General features: G+C 48.5%; 1 protein-coding gene across 2 annotated transcripts in view; it reads right to left on the bottom strand.

The window, feature by feature from the left end:
• Nucleotides 1–19,882, bottom strand: part of LOC114859476 (neuron navigator 1-like) — a 53,219-nt gene that overhangs the window by 8,005 nt on the left and 25,332 nt on the right. The window contains exons 6-14 of one of the 2 annotated variants that reach the window (XM_055510571.1): nucleotides 8,221–8,359; nucleotides 6,417–6,720; nucleotides 3,433–4,258; nucleotides 2,838–3,356; nucleotides 2,211–2,252; nucleotides 1,781–1,920; nucleotides 1,521–1,700; nucleotides 1,355–1,434; nucleotides 901–978 (exon numbers count right to left, since the gene is read on the bottom strand). In XM_055510571.1, coding sequence (XP_055366546.1) covers nucleotides 901–978; nucleotides 1,355–1,434; nucleotides 1,521–1,700; nucleotides 1,781–1,920; nucleotides 2,211–2,252; nucleotides 2,838–3,356; nucleotides 3,433–4,258; nucleotides 6,417–6,720; nucleotides 8,221–8,359 — 2,308 coding nt within the window. The remainder of the gene's footprint in view (nucleotides 1–900; nucleotides 979–1,354; nucleotides 1,435–1,520; nucleotides 1,701–1,780; nucleotides 1,921–2,210; nucleotides 2,253–2,837; nucleotides 3,357–3,432; nucleotides 4,259–6,416; nucleotides 6,721–8,220; nucleotides 8,360–19,882) is intronic. The other variant, XM_041071632.2, reaches the window with a different exon arrangement.

The raw sequence follows: 19,882 nt of genomic DNA, 5'->3' as shown, positions 1-19,882 counted from the left end.
CGCACACACACACACACACACACACACACACACACACACACACACACACACACACACACACACACACACACACACACACACACACACACACACACACACACACACACACACACACACACAGTCAGACCAATAAATATGCTGACAAACAACCTTGTAGACTGGATAAAAACAAGTGCAGCACCGGTGTGTGTGTCAAAGCTAAGTGGCTTGGAGAGAGGGTCAGCAGGAGGTTGCCATTATTCAAGCCCTTCTCCCATGTGAAATGTGCTGAGGGTGCACCAGAACCATCTACGGCTCACGCACCACGGCTTGCAATGCAAACCTTGCTGCTCTTGTGAAGCAGGGCACTGGATGGACAAAAGCAAGAGGTGGAGTGTAGGTGTGAACCCACTGCCTCGGAGGAGAGCGCAGCAGCAGTGAGCAGTCAATACGAGTGCTGCTGCTGGAGGAGTCATGAGTATCAGTAACCTCACCCCCGGGGCAGGTGTCACTCATGGATCGAACTTAAAACCTGTGACCGGAGACGTTCTTAGGTGCAGAATTAGAGGGAGGGGCTCCAGCTAATCCTTCACGAGCCATTTGAGTGACATCATGAAACTGACACCCAGTGTGTGGCTGCAGGGGGGTGTTTGTCATTATAATTTATTATATTCTATCTTAGAAGAGGTGCTGTTCTTTTATTATGTTGTTGACAGCTGCTGATTATCTTCTGATTTGGTCATTTGTTCATGTAAAATCTTTAATAGAACAGAAATGAATCGCTTAGAAATGTTGATCATTTTTGTTGCTAGAGAAATTTGATCCCACGGTTAAATTTGCTTAAAGGAAGTACTTTGAATGTTTAAACAGTTCTGATTTAAGAAGAACCTCTGATGTAAAAAATCAGCGGACAATACTTACGTTAGCGGTGAGCTGGGTGGTCAGGTTAGACACCTTCTCCTGCGATGATTCCAGTTCCCTCCTCAGCTTGCGGATTTGCTGTGATGATGACAGGAGTATTTTATTATAATACACTTAAAGGGTTCCTTAAAACTGAACTTCATCACACAAGTGATTTTAAGGGGAGACATATTCACCCCACACACAACGAGGATGAGACTTAAGGATGAAAGATAAGAGGATGAGACAAGGAGGAGGCAAAAGCAAGGAAGAACACACTTACCTCTCCCTGAATCCGCTCCTCTGCCTTTGGATGCAGGGGGAATAAGGTCAAGATGTTAGAAGCGATACGAGTAGAGCAGAGCAGAGCAGAGGAGAGGAGGAGGTACAGGATACACCAAGGGAAAAGGTTTCCATTGAATCACAACAATCCACACAAATATGACCGCACCACAACATATTGAAGCATAGCTACCTGAGTCTGCATGCCGCTCACACTCACCGAGGAGTAGCTGGATGAGGCATTGGATGCCAGCGAGAGCACAGACCCATGAACTGGAAACAAACAACCAATAAAGCAATAAATGCCAGATTTAGGAACAGACACAGCACAGAACCGGCATTACGAACATTGTTCTCACCCTCATCGGTCTCCTTGTCCCTGAAGGACCCTGAACGCACCATTCCCATGCTGCGAGGGCGTTCAGCTAAGGACAGCGTGCTGCCCAGGGGAGATGCTCCATACAGCTCCAAGGAGGCGTCGTGGGTGGGGATGCTGTTGGAGCGCGTCATCCTCGGGGGTCCGACGACGGGGCTGGGCACTAGTCAGAAGACGGGGACCGTTAACATGGCTGTTTGTGGCAACACACAGCACCGCTCTGGTCCAGGTGTGTTTCCTCACCCATACTGGTCTTGCGGGGCAGGGAGGTGGGCGAGGCCAGTGGAAGCGTGAGTGAGTCGGTCATACTGACGACGGTGTGAGAGTGTCTTCTCTCCCCCTTCTCCTTCCCCTCACCCTCGACCTGGGAGGCACCGTTGAAACTAAACGGGCCACACAGTATGAACCAAGTCAGTGAGGCTGACGGTGGGAGGTGAGACAATCTAACGAGCTGCTAGAGTAAAACTCAAAAAAAAATGTGATACAATTTTGTAATTACTAAGACAAGTGTTTGGAACACAACCGGCAGGAAGTACGTCTAATAGCCCAAAGGTTCAACACATCTCAGAGTGGATCTTATCAACAGGATCTGCATATGCAATGAAAATACTGAGGCTAAACAGGGTGTGTGTGCGTGTGTGTGTGTGTGGTGTATGTCTGTCTGGCCACCTACCTTAAACCTTTCTTTGGCAGCGTGTTTCGGTCTCTCTGAGAACTGTGGAGATTAAACAAAGCCATTATCTCAGCACCGCTGCAGAGACTTATTAAACTCCCAGAAGAGGCAGCGTGCACAAAGCAGCACAGTGAGACAGGCAGACAGCTGGTGTCAGCCTGTAATTATGACTTCACTCACTGGACCAGTACAACAATAATAGCTCTGCGTTAATGAAAGCTTAGCAACCTCACACTGCGTGTGTGGGTGTATGTGTGTATTGTTGAATTTGTGATAATATAAACCAGATAAAATGCTAGAACTCAAGTATTTTTCTGTAATGACAAAATAAAAAAAATATATAGATATAATAATTTATCTTAAGATAACTATATTTAAAATAATGTAAAATTATATATTTTTTCTATTTTCTGTTTAATTAATGTTTTTACCATTTTCTCATCCACTAAAATTGTAGGAGTGCAGGAGAACGACTACTGAAAAACTACGCCTGTAGTTTTTAAGCTGACCAGGAGGTGGTGCTAAAGGGCTGCAATAATGAAACCCGGGTGAAACGTCTGCTTTGCATTTCTAGCTTTGTAAATGTGTGCATAGTTAAAGGCAATCTGTCAGTGGAATTGAACCCACCTGTCTGTGAGATTCAGAGAAAGTTTACTCCCAGAGACCCAGACGGCAGCGGAGCCTCTGTCCTCCTGCCTCTCTTTGTCTCTGGACTCGTTGGCGTAGCCTCTCACTGCGCCCTCCCTCTCTCTGTCCCTCTCGCTCTCCTGGGGATCCGGGGCCAGACTCATCTGGAGCGGCAGCGACTCCATGCTCCGGTGCAGCCCGGAGAGCCGCGGGTAGAGCGAGGGGGACGTGCTGCCGCCGTTTCCCTCGATGCCGAGGGACGAGACCTGCCGCGGGCCCAGACCTATGGCGGAGCTGGAGAAGCAGGCTGAGGAGTTGACGTTGAGTAACGGGGCAGGGCTGGGGGTGAGGCAGGGGCCGAGGGAGCCGCCCGCCGAGCCGGCCAGGTCCTGCAGCTTCGAGTAGGGGGGGATCTTTGGAGGCAGAGAGTTCTGCAGCCCCACCTCCAGGCTGTTAGAGTTCAGCTTGTCCAGCTGAGCCATGGATGGAGGTTTCACCAGGCTACGAACTCCAGATAATCTGAAAGAGCAACAGAAGACAACGTTGACAGCAACACTTTCATTATACTTGGACTTGTTGTAGTGGGCTACGGTACCTGTGTGTGCCGGGGGACGGCGAATCCATGACCTTGCCACTGCTGGGAGGCCTCAGGCCCTGGAGCTTCCCTCCATTCTCCGATGGGGTCTGAGCAGGGCTGCCCTTAAGAGACCCCCCTCCACACTCCGAGTCCGACACCACGGCTTTGGCTTTGGCTCTTTCTTTCTCCTTCTCTCTGTCCGTTTGATTCACAGGACTGGGGCCTGGGATCCCACGCCCCCCAGTCTTACTCAGCCCCGTTGCAGGACCAAACCCTGAACTGGGCTCTTTGAGCCTCAAACCCTGGGCCGTGGTGGAGGGTTTGACCAGTCCAGAGCTCATGTCCATGGTGGTGCTCACAGGACGAGCCGAACTGGGCCGGGTTAGCGTCAGGGTACTGGTCTTGGCCGGACGAGGCAGAGAGCGGTACTGGAGGGATGTCCTGGCATTTGGAGACAGAAAACCACTTTGGTCGCTGTTTGATACATCCAGACTGGTCTTGCGCCCTCCACCTCCACCTGCTGCTGGCTTCACAGGAATCCCGGACGTTTTGGAAAGCTTCCCCGCCGCTGCAGAGCCGCAGGGCATCGCACTCCCCCCTGTGCTCACCACAGACGGCGCACTGGCATTGTTCGTCGCATTACTGGCAACTGTTGTTGGTCTTTTGAAGCCAAAGTTTCCACCAGTTGAAGGTCTGACCAGACCAGATGGAGGTTTGCGCTGCTCAGCAGCACTGGAACCATTCCTGTGGTCTTTACCAGCATCAGAAGATGAGCGCTGAAGACCCGAGGTTTTCACTGCCAGCCGGGATTTATCCATGGGCTTCCCCTCCGATTTGACTGTACCTGAACAGGGAGGCGAGCATAATAGAAATTAGTCAGTACTAACACTGTGACGCAGCTTACAATTACAAGGTCCGACTGTCCCGATAGAAGCTAATCTCGGGCTGAGCAGACAGACCAGACCATCTTCAGCCTCACACACTCTGTTATCATGCAGTTACTCCCGTTTTCCATCCTGACGAGCTAAAATAGTTCGCTCCGGCTTTTCCAGTAAGTCTGTGTGTCACAAATGTGAATTGCAGAGATTAGCGTGTGTGGTCGTGGAAAACTTGCGCAAACACTGATGGAGCGCGGGCCGGCGTAAGACTACACGTAACACGGAAATAAATGAGCTTCTCTACACGTCAAAGCTCTTTGGGAAAAAGGGCAAAGTCAGAAAATAAATTCGGGCGGGGGGGGTCTGGGGGGTCTTCACATGTTCAATTCCCAACTGGCAAATTAATTGGATGTGTTGGAAGTTATTATGAGTAAAAACTCTATTAGACCCATGTGCACTGTATGAACCACCCACACCAGAGCGGTTCACACTACCCACACTCTTAATTTGTATCTAATGGGAGTTATTATGGGAGGTTAATATACAAGGCATTAACAGAGTCAAAGAACTGCTGTTGAATGAGACCCACCGGCACGCTGCCCGGGGACATCTGGAGTCACTTAGGGGTATTTATAAACCCGCAAAAGACACACACAGCGGTGGACATATACAGTACAGCGCACACGCAGACGCACAGACACACACACACTGTCTGTTCTCACTTATCAGATCTTATAGGAATTTGACACATTGCACTTGTGTGAGAATTGAGTTTACATGTCAAAACATGAACCCAATCTTCTTCTGAGCCGAATGTGCAGACACACGCCCCGCTCGCAGTGTCACACTGGGACACGAGCCCGGCGGAGGTATTGATTTTGATAGAAGCAAGGCCCGAATCACTGACACAGGCCTGAGCCCGGTTCGCAGATGAAGCTGTGAATCACCATGTCTCACTATGAGAAAGGTCTGCATCTGTGAGGAAGCGAGGAGACAAGGAGACGAGGACGCAAACACGCAGGCAGCCAGAAAACAATTCAACAGCGCCGTCTCTGCATCTGAATGCAAAAGGGCTAATTTATATTCCCCCGGGCTTAGCCTTCGTCTATTAAAGGCCGCTGTGGGAGGATCATGGAAAGAAGACAGCCTGAACATGCACACGTATTTATATTGTACAGACACAGAGTCTGTAACACCTGTCCATCACTTCACCGCCTCAGCGCCTCTTCTCTGTCTGACAACCTGCAGCTTCTGATTCCCTGCGACAGACTCGATATCCCGCTCGCACCGCTGACGCCAGTGACGATGGCGGCCTGGATCACACATCACAGGCTGGTGCAGCTCGCTTGTTTGGCGTATCTGTCATTTCAACAGCTGGCAAGACAAACACAGGACAGTCCCACAGAAAGGGAGCTGTTTACACAGACACTGCCAACCCAGAGCGGCACAACAGCCCGGCTTGTGTCCCGTCGTTTTGATGGTGATGTGTGTGTGTGTGTGTGTGTGTGTGTGTGTGTGTGTGTGCATGCGCGCATGCTTGCGTAAACAGAACACAGATGGCGTTCTTAAAAGGCAGCTGCACAATCGCTGCTATTGTGCTCCCCGTGTGCGAGTGAGTGCATGTTAAGTGTAACGAGTGACACTCTTCAAGGCTGGCGCACACACACACACACGCCGTCGACGAACGCTCCAGCTGTTTTCAGGCTTTGACTTTATCCCTGTGAATCCTCTGTCCGGCGCAAAAATAAAAGCGTGGATAGGAAAGGATGGTCGGACAGGAAAGAGAGACACTGCAGGTTGGTTGTGTGTGTGTGTGTGTGTGTGTGTGTGTGTGTGCGTGTGCGCGCGTGTGTGTGTAGCTGGCAGGAAGGGAGTGGGTGTTAATGGGCGTTTGATACATGGCAGCGCTTGCTAAAGGCCCAGAGGGTGGGCTGCAGCTGTGGATGAATGTGTGGGACAGAGACAGAGTGTGTCTGTGACGGTGTGTGGGTGCGACTCTGCCAGAGAGAAGGGAATATTAAAAAAGACAGCCAGAGAAATGTGTCAGTCTGCCCAGGTTATGAAACCGTTTCCAGGGAGGCAGTATTTGTGAAACACCTCCGTGTGTGCGTTTCATCTGCTCACCTGCCACTTTCAGTCCACTCTGAGAGGTGTGAGTGATGGGCGATGTCACTCCCACCGGTGGGTTTCTTCCTTTCCTCAACACGTTTCCCTGCCCCAGGGTCTGTGGTTTCTTCAGCTCACCCTTCCCTCCCTCCACTTCGTCCGCCTGCGGCTGCGTCTTTCTCCATTTGTTGGCCGACTCCGACTTGAGGCTCCCGGTGTCGTAGCCGCTGCCGCCCTGGCTCTTGCGGCTGGGTTTGGTGTCACTGCTGTCCCAGGACAGGCCGTTCTGCACCAGAGACCTCTTTTCGGCATCTGTACGCATCTAGACAGGACAGAGGCGAGGTTAGCAGGCACCACCACCGTGTCATATGTTCAATTAAGTAACATAAAAAACCAGTCTGGTCTTTTGTGTGTGTGTGTGTGTGTGTGTGTGTGTGTGTGTGTGTGTATGTGTGTGTGTGTGTGTGGGCGGGCACTTCACGGAGGGAGATTATTGTCCCCCTGTAGGGGACTGACAGTTACACAATGTCTCAGAAGCGTGTGTGAAAGTGAAAGGGTGCGTGTGTGTGTGTGTGTGTGTGTGTGTGTGTTCTCTGCAGTTCAGGACATTGAACTCTATGGTTTTTATGAGGACTCATATCCTGAATTCCTTTTATATTAAAACCAATAGACCCCCTTTGGCAGGTTTATATCACATCTGCGTGTCAGTGCCTGTGTGTGTGTGTGTGTGTGTGTGTGTGTGTGTGTGTGTGTGTGTGTGTGTGTGTGTGTGTGTGTGTGTGTCTAACCTTGTTGATAAAACACTGTCATTTCCTAACACATTGCCTGACTATTGAAACAGAGTGGGCCATAGATCAACATATAGTCGTAACAAAACAGTGTTAAGAACGCAAACATGCAGACGGATGAGCAGACACCGCACACTCACAGACACACACAAAGCACGGACTACTATAAATACTTGATCTATGAGGAAGGTTTCTGTACCACCTACATACTCTTTTGGTCTTTGCGCTCTCCTTTCTGTAATACTCTTCTTTCCTCCACCTTCACATCCTTGCTGACAGTACGAGCGACACATTAGTTGCATTTGAGAAATAATTAAAAAAAAAAAAAATCAACAGGAGCCAAAAAGCAGAGAGGTACAGAGAGGGGGAAAACAGACAAAACTACCTTCAGGACACAAAGGGAAAAAAACAACAACAGTGAACATGGATCTATGTGCATTAGACAAAGTGAGGTGCATGATGTGGTTGCCATGGCAACGATGCCATGGGGGGTGATGGTTGCTATGATTCCTGCAACAAGGCGTGGAGGGAGGCGCCCCGGTTCTTCCAGCTCGCTGGCCTGGATGCAGGCGTGCAGATGGTCCTGTGTGTGTGTGTGTGTGTACAGATGGCCATGTTTTAAAACCTGTCCCTTAGTATACGAGAGCAGCAGACAAAGACCCACACGCTCAGCATCCTTGTGCTTTGGTTGCCATAGTTACGCTGATTCTCTCTCTCTCTCTCTCTCTCTCTCTCTCTCTCACCAGCACAGTCTCACAGGACTGTGGTCAAACAGGTTAATTATGTACTTACACATATTCTTTATTTCTATTAAATAAAATGGGTTTGTGGTTTACTGGTCGTGCCAGCTCTGGTGCCATCATCCTACTGACTGTGTGTGTGTGTGTGTGTGTGTGTGTGTGTGTGTGTGTGTTCATCGATTGACAGTGTGACTAAGTGTGTGACACATTACTCACTGGATTAAAAGCTTAATCAATACTGCGGTTAACCATCACACAGCTGCGTGTGTAAACGCACACGCCTGCCTGACTCACCACTATGCCCGAGTTTCTCCGGGAGCCGATGGGAGTGGTGGGAAGAGAGTTGAGAGTGGGACTGGTGTTGAACTCTTCGGAGCTCAGGTTGTCTGAGCCGTCACTCAGGCCGCTGCTGATGGAGCTGCTCTCGTCCCAGCTGCAGGAAAGACAAAGAACGCGACATATTGAAGCTTGTAGCTGTACGGTTTCGTCAGCAGTCCATGGGTGTAAAGTCCACTGTACTAACACACACAGGTTTTTCAGGTGTGCTCCCATTTTAAGTGCACACATTTTGGTTGGGAGTCTCCTTCAAAAGGGTCAACCTGAGTCTAGGTCCCACTGCAGCTGAGCGTCTATATTCATACACATGCCCTTGAACAAAACACAAAATACTAAACTGCTTCTAAACTTTGAACTGGATTAGATCAGTTACATCAGCAGTTAAATTACTTGACTCCACTTTGTATTTAGATTAAGTATTCATAGATGCAGGCCTTGTTTTGAAAGCTGCCTGCTCCATATACACCGAACCCCTTGCACTTGGCAAATTGATATTTGGAGCACTCTTGACATCATCTCAACCCACACGCACACAAAAATAGCAGCCAAGGATCTATACAGCGATGAAGACGCCCACGAGTGTGCGAAGGAGGAACACACTTGCTTAGCTGAGTCCTGTGCTCCAGAGCCTTACATTAATGGGTTCAGCACACGTTTAATATTTAACACTCAGTGCTAAATAATACATCTTCAACAATGTCATATAAAGCTCAGGGAATATATTAAAGGAATCTGTCAAGTGGTTCAACACAATGACATGTATGGATCGGAAAGGGGGCCGTGGGGGAGAGGAAGTGCATCTCTATAGGTTAATTCGATCATATACAGGAAATTGGAGGGTTTGCTCTTTTCAGGTCAGTCTGATGTGTCTCCACACTGTAAAATGAGCTAATGAGGTCATGTATGATGTCGTAGAGGAGTGTGGAGGGAGACAAGCGGTGTGGGCCTTCTGGTTGGGTGCCTGTATGGGTCACACTGGCCCCCGGGGGGCTTGTGATGGGCAGTGGGGGAGCGGGGCACCAGGGAGGCCCTCCCTGTCTAGCTTGTGGTCGTCTGAGACACAAAAAGAGCACACGAGACTATGCATGTGAAGATGATGCCATGCCAGTCAGTCCAAGTGCATGCTTGCTGTGTTCAGTCTACAAGTGAAGAAGGCCCTGAACACAGCATCACTAGAGAGGAAAATGTTTAATTCCACCAGGGTTTAGTTCAAATCATTGATTAGTGCAAAACAACTACCCAGGAAGATTAGAAATGATAAAAATTATTACATTCTTTATTATATTTTCACAGTTTTATGAGACACTCTTCTGTTTTAGGACTCAATTTAACACATTTAACACATTTTCTGGCAGGATGTTATTTCTTTGTAAAACCTGTTTATATTAAAACTCAAAAAAGGAGCTGATAAACTTTGAAGAGAGGTGATCTACTGGGACCAAATGTGCTTGTGTTCATTTCCCCCAGCGTGCAGATAAAGCTCCTTTTGGGAGACACAGCTGTGGTTGAACATCAGCACCTCACGAGGCGACGCCTGTCTCTTCATATCCTGTTAGAGCTATCTGCGTATCCACCCCGACTTCTGAATGATAATATCATCGGTGATGAATAATTCAAGTGTGAGAGAAAACCATACAAACACAGTCTGTGTTGGGCCTGGCTGTCACTCAGCCAAATGTTAGAACGGGAAGCCACAAAAAGAAGAGACGGGGTCAGGGGTCAAACATCGTGGGAGGCACGAACCGATGGATGAATAAAATCAAAAACAGAGGAGTTAACTGATAGCTCGGAGCCTCCAGAATTATCTTCAATCAGACTTAAATGTCATTCGAGTTCCGCGAGTCTGACTTTAATCCAGAAGACCTCAGGCTTAAATCCTTCATCAGAAAGAGTCTGGATTAAAGTTTAAGAAAGAACGTTATATCTGTCCAAGTCACAGAGGTTTTTTTTCATTTCTTAGTCAAAATGTAAAAATCCGCCCTCAGTGTCTGCACATCCACTGTCATCCAGCTCCCCTTCGCCGTCTATGGTCCTCCATCATCTCTACAGGGTGAGATAAAAGAAAGCTCAAGCAGAGGCCGATGAATGAGAGGATCCTCGACAGCAGAGGCTGAAGTGGAGAGGGAGGAAAAAGAAGGCCAGCCCGAAATCACAAGTGTGAGAGTGTGAGCGCTGTAATGGAAAGAGAGGGACTGACGGTGACACGGGGAAGCTCGACTGCTCCTGGGACGACGCTCAATCCTCCATCCTTCCTTCCTTCAACAACAGCTGCTGAACTCTCTCCTCGCTTCGCCTCGTCTTTTAAATTCTTTGGCAGCAGCTGCAGAGACTGAAGCATATTAGCGCCCAATTCATCTGCACCCTCGTCAGATAAGCTAATGCCTCGCAGCGAGCGGCACATTAGTGGAGTCGCCTCCCCGTCACTTTCATATTCATTCACAGTTGCCGAACCTCCAACCTACTTATTACATTTGATTTAACAGCAGTCAAATTATAGTGCGAGCTAAACATTATGGTGTCAAGTCTGGTTCATGCCTACGTGCTAAATGGTAAATGTCATGGTCTGACTTAAAGACAGAAAGAAAAAGCACTGAGACGCTGAATAATGATACCTCCACTGTAATATCATCAGCAAAATGAATATCAATGGTGATTCGGTTAAAGCTGCAATAAATGTCAATTAAGCTGAAAGGCGCTTGATTAAACTCATTCTTTACCTGCGGTTTATTTGCCCAGCTAAGGTCACAACCGCGCGTATCTGAGCCACAGCACACAGCTGGCGTCCTACTCCGCCCTCACAAGGAGTCGCACCCGCCGCTCGACAAGAATCAGTCAGAACCCGTCCGGAGTCTTCGGAATATTTCAAGCAAGCTACTGCAGAATGCTTTAAATGGCTGAAATTCCCGTTTCTCTGTCCTTTCAGGCTCCAACAACGTCCCCATCGCAGAGACATGGTTGCTTTGTTTCTCGTGATCTACAGAGTGGACCGGCACTCCCACACCAACACTAAGCCTCGCACTGTCTAGGGAGTCGCTGAATAGCTGCTGCAGCGTTAAATAGGCAGCTTCTACCAACAGTCCTCTGTGCTCCTCCACCGTTGGGACTGTGGAGCTAATTATGTGAATGGTGTTTTTTTTTTTTTTTTGCTTCTCATTGTGGGAACAGCACTTCTTTCTCCTCGTTCTGAGCTCGCCGAGGTTGAGGGAAGAGAGAAAGAAGGTGAAATACGCACAATGGACCCAGAGAGAGGAAAGAGCCGCTGCAGAGGCGAAGCAGATTTACCTGAGGTTGATGAGAGTGGTGAGTGCTGAAGGGGCAGAATTAGCACAAATGGCTGATAAACGTTTGCATGAAACAAAAACCATCATTAAAACTGCATGAAGGCAATTTGAAGTATAATTGAACCAGATTAGACTTTGCTGCATTACCAGATCGTGACAGCGATGTTGGATGGAAACAGACTTTTAAACACTCAATAGTACAGACAGGTGGATGCACTGATCCACATCCTGGGACAAATAAAAGGAGTTTGACCCTTCACAGAGTTAATGATGAGCTTCTGACATTGTGGTTCACCATTGTGTAATTGCATGGAAAGTGTTCTTGCAGCGCTACAGTGGACAGGAACTTTCCATTCCTATTAAAATCCACAGTGTCACATGGTAGAGGCCAGAATGGCTAAATCAGATGGGCTCCTGGTCGGAGCGATGCCTTCTGAGGCAAGTGGAAAGTAGGACGCTGCCAGCCTGGCAGCGGGCAGGCGGCTCAGGAACCAGAGGGGGGACGCATGGAGGAGCTGCTGACTGCTCTGAAGACTCAATGTGACACAGGTCCGATGAACAAGATGACAACGCATTGTTTGAGGTGTGTGTTTGGACTTATTCTTAGTCCACGTTGCAGCTCACGTAAAAATACAACATAAAAAGGAAACAAATGCTTTGAGTGTTCTGAGAATGTGAACGCATTAAACAGGCCGTAAACCCAGCGGGGGCCACGGTTTTGTCCGATGCGAATGAAAACGACACTGCTGTAAACAAAACTAAATGACTCGTAGCACAGGAGAGCAGCGTGACCAACCACGCCCATCATCAGCGTCTACTCTTTCCAACACAGACATGTGGGAAACAGAGTCCGGAATAACACGGCGATAAAACCCCAGGAACAAACAGGAGCACGGACGGCCCCGATCAAACCCAGCGAGGGCCGGGGGGGTCAGCGTGCACAGATGGACACGCGACGGGTCCCTGGACCACTTCAACGGCTCATCACCAGGATACAGCGCACAGACCCGTGTAGCACCCACTCTACCAAACACTGAACAAGCACTTGAATCTTCTGCACAGGCTCATCTCCCACTGCATAAAATAATAAAAGCTCAGCTCTGACACCTAAAGCCTGTACAGACATAACAGAGAACACGCAGCCACGCTGTCGCTATGGTGATGCAGTATCTTTATAGCCCTGGTCTCCAACTTGAGCCATCTGCTGTTTTTACCAAATCTATGCCGTGCTCACTGATAAACGACTGAGTCCAACACTGTTTTATGACACATTGTTGTTGAGGCACTTAGGACTCTTTAGTAATTAGCAACAAGTCTGTCATTAAATATGTCTATTAATTATCTTCCCCGGCCTGATTCTCTGTTGAGTTGTACTGTTAAACACTTCCAGTAAATCATTTACAAGACCCAATTATGAACTGGATTGCACAGGCAGCCAGCACACGCCCCAATTAATTTCCTCCCCGTTATTTATTATTTCCTCTCGCGACTGTTTCCATCATTCAAAATGGAACAATGCGCGATAGCTGCTTGGCCGCTCGCTTAAACACACGCCGCACACGGCAGTGGGATTAGAGGCGATTACAGATCAGGCTGCAGCTAATGAGCTCATCATTAATGCTAATTCCATCTGCCACCACAATCAGAGGCCAGGTACCTCGGCTTGAGCGGTGCGCGAGTGCAAGGAGGAGGTCATGTCCCTCGACGGCCATCACCGATGACAAACGATGCTCTGCCTCTGAAAGACATAACCCTGACTGCTCCGGCCTCTGGGTTCAAAACATACAGACTCACTAAGCGGTTACTGTGCCCCCGGGTGAAGCTTGAACATGCTATCAGACGTGTGCGGTGGTGGAAGCTGCTGGAAACTGTGGCTGTGCTCGAGCCGCGTGCTCCTTGTTCCAACATTTGTGCCAGAAAAACGCTCAAGTGCATCGTTCCGCCAAGTCGCCCCAAGAGAAGATGACAGATTTTACAGAGGTTTGGGGCTTTGTCTCTGGAAAATCAGAGCGCTGAAGATCAGTCAGGATTCCGGCACCGTAAAATGTTTCCTTTTATCTGCACACGGAGGAGTGAGACACGGCTGTGCAGCTTAATTGGAGGTGATATTGCCTCAGTCATTCTCAGCAGACAGTAAATGTGTCTCTGAATCGCATCTGTCCTTATGACCTGGGTGGGTGTATGGGACGAGGTCAACAGATCAGAAGCCACCTGGCTTTCAGCTATTTCATACCCATGAAATGAAAATGCAGCAAATGGCTAAAGAATTTTAAGTGGTGAAATACTCTTGGAACCAAAACTCTTGTGACTCTCGAACACGCTGACGCCCACTGGGTCGTCTTGATCTTTTCGTACTGGAAGGTCCCAAAAAGGAAAAGAACTGGAAGCTGGTGTCCAGAGGACTCCTTGAGAGGAGCCAGACACATGGTCGTCTCCATCTTCTTCTCCTCTGTTTCTCGCAGTCATTTCAATTATGCATTAAGACAAACCGTGCTAGGTTTAATCATATAAAATCTCTCATAAGTAGAGCTGTAGAGCCCTGCTGTGACCCAACAGCCCTTGACCTCCAAATCCCCAAAACAAGGTGAAACAGCTATATGTATATAAAATAAAAGAACGCTCTTGTAAGGAGTTGAGTCTGAGATCCAGTGTGCGGCGCTTCCTATAATGCACCCCAGCCCAAAGCAGGGCCTAAGAACCAGGGAGGAGCTCACAGGGGGAACCCCGGCATTTAGAGGCCCAGGACTGGGGTGGGATCCTGGGGTAGAATTACCTCTGGCCTTCCTCCAGACATGTCAGCTGACTTAACGGCTGCGCGAATAACAGGACACGGGGGATGTTTTGGTTTGAAAAAGGAGGACCGGCGAGAGGAGGAAAGAGGAGACGAAGAGGGAGGCACCTTCTTTTGAATGAAGCACGCTGCCTTCAGGTTGCCGTTAACGCGAAGCAGATGTGCGACGGGAACAAACGTCCAAACAAACAGTTGCTGTGACAGCCGCCTCTTAGTGAACAGAGACTTGTGGAGTTCCAGCGCCTGGAGCAGCAAGATCTGAACGACAGACAGCTGTAGCGCTAATAACCTGCTAGAGTGTGTGATCACCACAACACATCAGAGCGAACACAGGGCGACAACGTTACAAAATAGAGACATGTACAAGAGACATGTTGGCTTTAGAACTGACACAACTTCACTCACTGATGACAGCTGAGAAATGTAGTAGCGAAAGTTTGGGGTTAATTTACAGGCATGAGGAAGAGGTCAGTGTTTACAGTGGTATCAAATGCACCAAAACAAGGAAGTTGACAAGAGAAACACACATACAGCTTGAAAAAGACTTAGACTCTCAGCTGAAATAACTAATAATACAGTCAATAAGTAAATATGGTTTTAGAAGACATCCCGGCCCCTCTGTTCCTTTCTCCACAGCCTTGTGCACAGCAGCTCCACTGCTTGACTGTGTTAATCTTCCAGATTAGAGCAGCAGCTCCCGCATTGCTGTGAGATGCTAAATGTGCTGACTGGAGTAGATCCGTGGATTGTGGTCTGATGGTATTTAAGTGTCTAAACAATATCTCTTAAAGCTGCAGTGTCTGAAGTCTCCCAGAACGCTTATAGTTTGCCTTTCGAATGAATCGGAGAGGTTTACGGGCCTCGTGCTACGTTTCAGCACAAGAAACGAAAAGTTAAGCAGAGAGAGAATAAAGGGGACAGAGGAGATACATAAAGGCCGAATGTTGGCTTTTATATAAATTAATCACAGGTAGACAAAGACACCTCAGGTCTATATAGCCACTATAAAACACCCGCCAACGGTTCTCCAGCACCGCCCGAACAAGAGAATGAAAGAGCCATCGACTCGAGCAGAGATGTCCTTTCACTGCCGTGGACACAACAGGCAGGTCCCTGCGTGTGTGAGTAAAGGTGACATGTGGCCTGAGGTCCAATAGGAGCCATCACCCCCTGTCACTCATAACACACACACATTGTGCTTATGCCACTTGAACTGGGTACGGTGCATTTAGGAGACATTCCACACGCTCAAGCTGCTCAAAACACACACTTCACATTCCACGTAGTATATTCTGGGGTCCCACTCCCTAATCCTGCAACATATGCAGGCACATATACAAATACCAACGCACGAGGCTCCGTTATAACAGAGTTCTTGAGAGGAATCGTCTCACTTTCAACTCAACAGCCTTGGAAGTCTCTCGCCCTGTTTAGGTGCAGCGGCGTCCGACTCGCGGTCCCTCTTTGGCTTTGATGTAGCAGAGGGACTCGCTAAACGACGGGAGGCACCACCTCGTGAAAATACGAGATGTGTTTGTGAACGCGGGCTCCTGTGTGCGCGATAAAACAGCACAAGTGCACACGGGTTACAAGCATCTGTTGTTTCGCTCTCAGGTCTCCCTAATGACGTGGTAGGAAGGGCAGGCTAACGCGTGCACTTCATTAGAAAACATCAAGAGTCAGTGGCCGCAAGAAATGACTGCAGCCGTGTGTGTTTTCCATTCACGCCCTTCATCAAAACCAACTGAGTAAATAAACAAACATAAGGCCATTGGTGAATAAATCTGATAACAATAAAGCTTTGCTTGTCATGCGGCCGCCTGCCGGATACACTGACCTGCACACGCCCTGTGGAAAGATTCAAATGTTTCTTTATTTGCAAAGAGGAGCCTTTAACACACCTGGGTCGGCGGCTTTGAATTTTCAAATCTCATCTCTTGTGCGGACACGTTTGTGCACTCAGTAGGAAAAAACAAGGAGACCCGTCATGCATCATGATTCAAGTGGGTGAGATGGAGGCCGTTGACCCTTCTATCGCATCCAGTCACAGTCAGCAAAGTTTGTTTCCAAAACAGCGCCGTAGTTCACCGTGAACTCTAGCGCTAACGTCTGTAAAAACTCAACTGACATGAAGTCGTTTTAGCTTATTGGTCTATAAGACTGTACAAGAACAAACACATTATTTCTCTGCAAAGACCTCAAACAAAAGACACAGAGTCAGGTGTCACCTGTCAAACAGGTCTTTCTTCAGTCAGTGGCCCTTTCACTGCAACCATTGATGCAGACATGTATAACCACTCATCGTACGGTGGAGCCCCTCCCAGCTGTCATTTGGTTAAGAGGTGGGGTCTGCACAGGTCACCAGTCCATCACAGGGCCCATATATTTCATCCCATGAGTCATTGAGTGACCAACACCATGCACAGCTCCATGACATCAGAGGCCCGAGCCTGCTCCCCATCACACTGACTGCTTCTACGTTTTGATTCCATCTGGGTGTGACACACGCATCAGGTGATGTCACCAAATTGGTAACGGGCTGTTTGGATTAAGCTATAAATCAGGAGTAGATGGTGCTAAACGGGCTTTTTCTAGCTTTATGATCTCTCTGCATCACACGCGCAGTCAGAGGGAGTGAGGCGAAGTTGGTGTTGGACTGCTTTCAGGATGACTAACAGAGTTGATCAGATCTTTTCGTTGGCTGGAACAGCTGAGCTCATGATGCATGGTTTGTGTTTGATTAAACAGTCTCCAGCTAACACCCACATAGTGGATTACAAGTGCAAAGACACACCTCTGGCTTCAATCACAGTCAGGAGACTGTCTGAATGTTGCGTGTGCGCATGCCTGTCAAACTTCACGTGTTTGAACATTCACCGGCCTTTTGACTGCAGGTCCAAATCAAACACGCCGATAAAAAACACCATAGATGGTGGTGTGAGACCCAAACTGACAGCAGGTCAGAGAGCAAGCGCATTTCTGTGTGTGTGTGTGTGTGTGTGTGTGTGTGTGTGTGTGTGTGTGTGTGTGTGAGAGGCCACTCTAATGGGTTTACATAAGAGGGTCATGGATGCTACAGAGGTCAGTCAACCAAAAGGAGCAACCTCTCCTTCACTCATGAATCAATATACCAAGAACATCTTTGTCTGTCCATTATGTTTAATGCATCTGTTATATCAAATATGAAACGTTAAAGCTAAATGAAGCGTAGCATGTTGTTCGATCGTGAATACGCTATTTGTGCTCAGTCCCCATCAGCAGCCCACTCTTATCTTGGCCTATATTAGCCCACACATTAACACATGCAATTAGATAATTCTTGCACAGGAATATAGACGATGGAGGGAGGGATGCTGCGTCTCACCCAATCACGGCGGCCGCTCGGAATGTAGGTCAGCTGTTCGGCAGAATGCGGTCCGGCCCCGCACCGGATCGATGAGGACACGCCCACGCACTCACGCATACCTGCCTCCGCTCAGCCACGCAGCACCAGCGAGCGCTTGTCAGCGAGCCTCAACTTAAAACAATAGATGTGCCAGCAGACCGTGAAATAGTGGGGCACTTAAGGCGCGCGCGCACGTGCTGCGCGTACACGTGGCGCATTTAAATGCAATGGACACTGCTATTGTCATAAATAACCATCATCGTTATGTCCTCCAATATGCTCACATTAAGAAAAATAACCTGCTTTCTGGCTGCCGTTGTTGAACACCGTCTTAAATAAAATACAATGAGAGGCGCCGCTGATTCAACACATGGCTTTGGCGCATTGAGGTCTGAGCCTATATGCTGGAGACTATAGCTCCGTCTATGCGCGTCCCAAATGCCCTTTCTTTCGTCTGCGTCTGCGTCTGCACTGGAATACAATATCCCGTAACGCTCACAATAATGGAAGGTGCCACGATGCAGCTGTTGGCAGTTTTATCAATGAGCCACGCTGCTGATTTTTACGCACCGGTTCTGCAGCAGCTCCTAACAGCCAGTCACCGCTGACAGACACTTCACAGCTGTGTCCGGTTCCCCTAATCACGACTAATGTCACAGGAGTGTCAATTGGCTTCACGTCCGGCGTTCTCGGTCACATGCGCGCTTCGCTCTCATCCATTACCTTGACAGAAAGTGCATTGTCCTCCCTGCGCGCTGCGGAGCCGGCAGATGCAGCATTTTCCCGTTCAGCACGCGCCCGCTCATTCTACAACCGTCCAGGTTTCACGCCGCTTTGTTCCCGCTTGGCATTTTCCGCTGATGCGGCTCTGGGGAGAATGAGATAATCCACTCGGTGCCTTCCGCCGCTGATCACCGGGAACCGCCTGTACGAGTCAGCAGCGTCAACTGACTGACCCGCTCCCGCAGTGCCCGGGCGCTCGCTCGCTCGCTCGCTCTCTCTCTCTCTCTCTCTCTCGTGGATCGTGGAGGGAGGGAGGCATAGAAAGGCAACACCCCAAATTCCTCCTCCTCCTCCGGCCCCCGTTCCGCTGATCGCGACCAGCTGTGCCTTTTCCAAAAAGCGCACGCAGGCTTTAACGCGCATTCAGCCGCAGGATAAGCTCGCAGTCATCACATTCTCCGAAGCGACGTGTCAACGACGTTCTCGCACTCCTAAAGCTCTAATCAGCGCACAAGAGGCAGCCCACTGACTGACTCCATTCACTCAACAGTCACTTAGTAAAAATGTCCCTCTGCTCTGTTGCACACACGCGTTCACAACTGCCTGACAGCGCGTGTATTTGTATCTGGCCTAAATATATACCTCAAGTATTTTTATGTTAATGTTTTAATAAATTTGAGGATGGTCCTAATTATTTACTTATGCAGGCCATAACACTGTATCCTTGTTTTAATTAAATTATGCCTTGCACAAAATATATTCGACATAATTTATAGGCTGTTTAACATTATGCCTTCACAATGCAGTAGGTACTAATACACTAATGTAGATTCAATAAACTATTTGTAGGACTGAAGCTTACGTTGCCAGGTTGTAAACAGCTACTTTGGCCAAGGTCTGTCCTTCTTCAGCAAAACTTACTTTGCCCTTTTAGTTTTTTTTTTAAAATTAATTAGAAAGATGCTCAAATTGGACACTGCCAGGTCCATAAGTTCTGAGTAAGTAAAGACCCGAGGCCAGAATCCATGCAACACAACAGCAGTAAATCAATCATAATGCATTCATTTCTATCTTCTATCTATAAAACAAGGATTCTTACCCTTTCACTGTGTGTTGGCCAGTGGCCGAACCCTCGTGTGTCGATATGGAGGCACGGCGCGTAAATGACCCCAGTGTTTCTATTGTAGCAGAGTGTGTATTAGCTATTGAGCCTTGCAGCGGAATAAAGTGGGTATCATGTATCCAGTCCCCCCGGAGCTCTGCCCCTCACAACATCCAGTGGCGTTTAAACACTTTAAGTGCCGAGTGGACCCCAGTGAATAGATCTGTCTGTCTGCTGGGTTTGTTCAATAAGTGAATGAAGGCCGAGAAACAAAGAGGGACAGACAGTCAGAGGAGGTGGGGAGGGGGTGCAGATAATTAACAGTGGCTTTTCACTTA

Source organism: Betta splendens, chromosome 7, assembly GCF_900634795.4.
Source record: "Betta splendens chromosome 7, fBetSpl5.4, whole genome shotgun sequence".
In the NCBI taxonomy this organism is placed as follows: domain Eukaryota; kingdom Metazoa; phylum Chordata; class Actinopteri; order Anabantiformes; family Osphronemidae; genus Betta; species Betta splendens.
The sequence above is the reverse complement of the archived record's forward strand: the minus strand, read 5'-3'. Positions and strand labels throughout refer to the sequence as shown.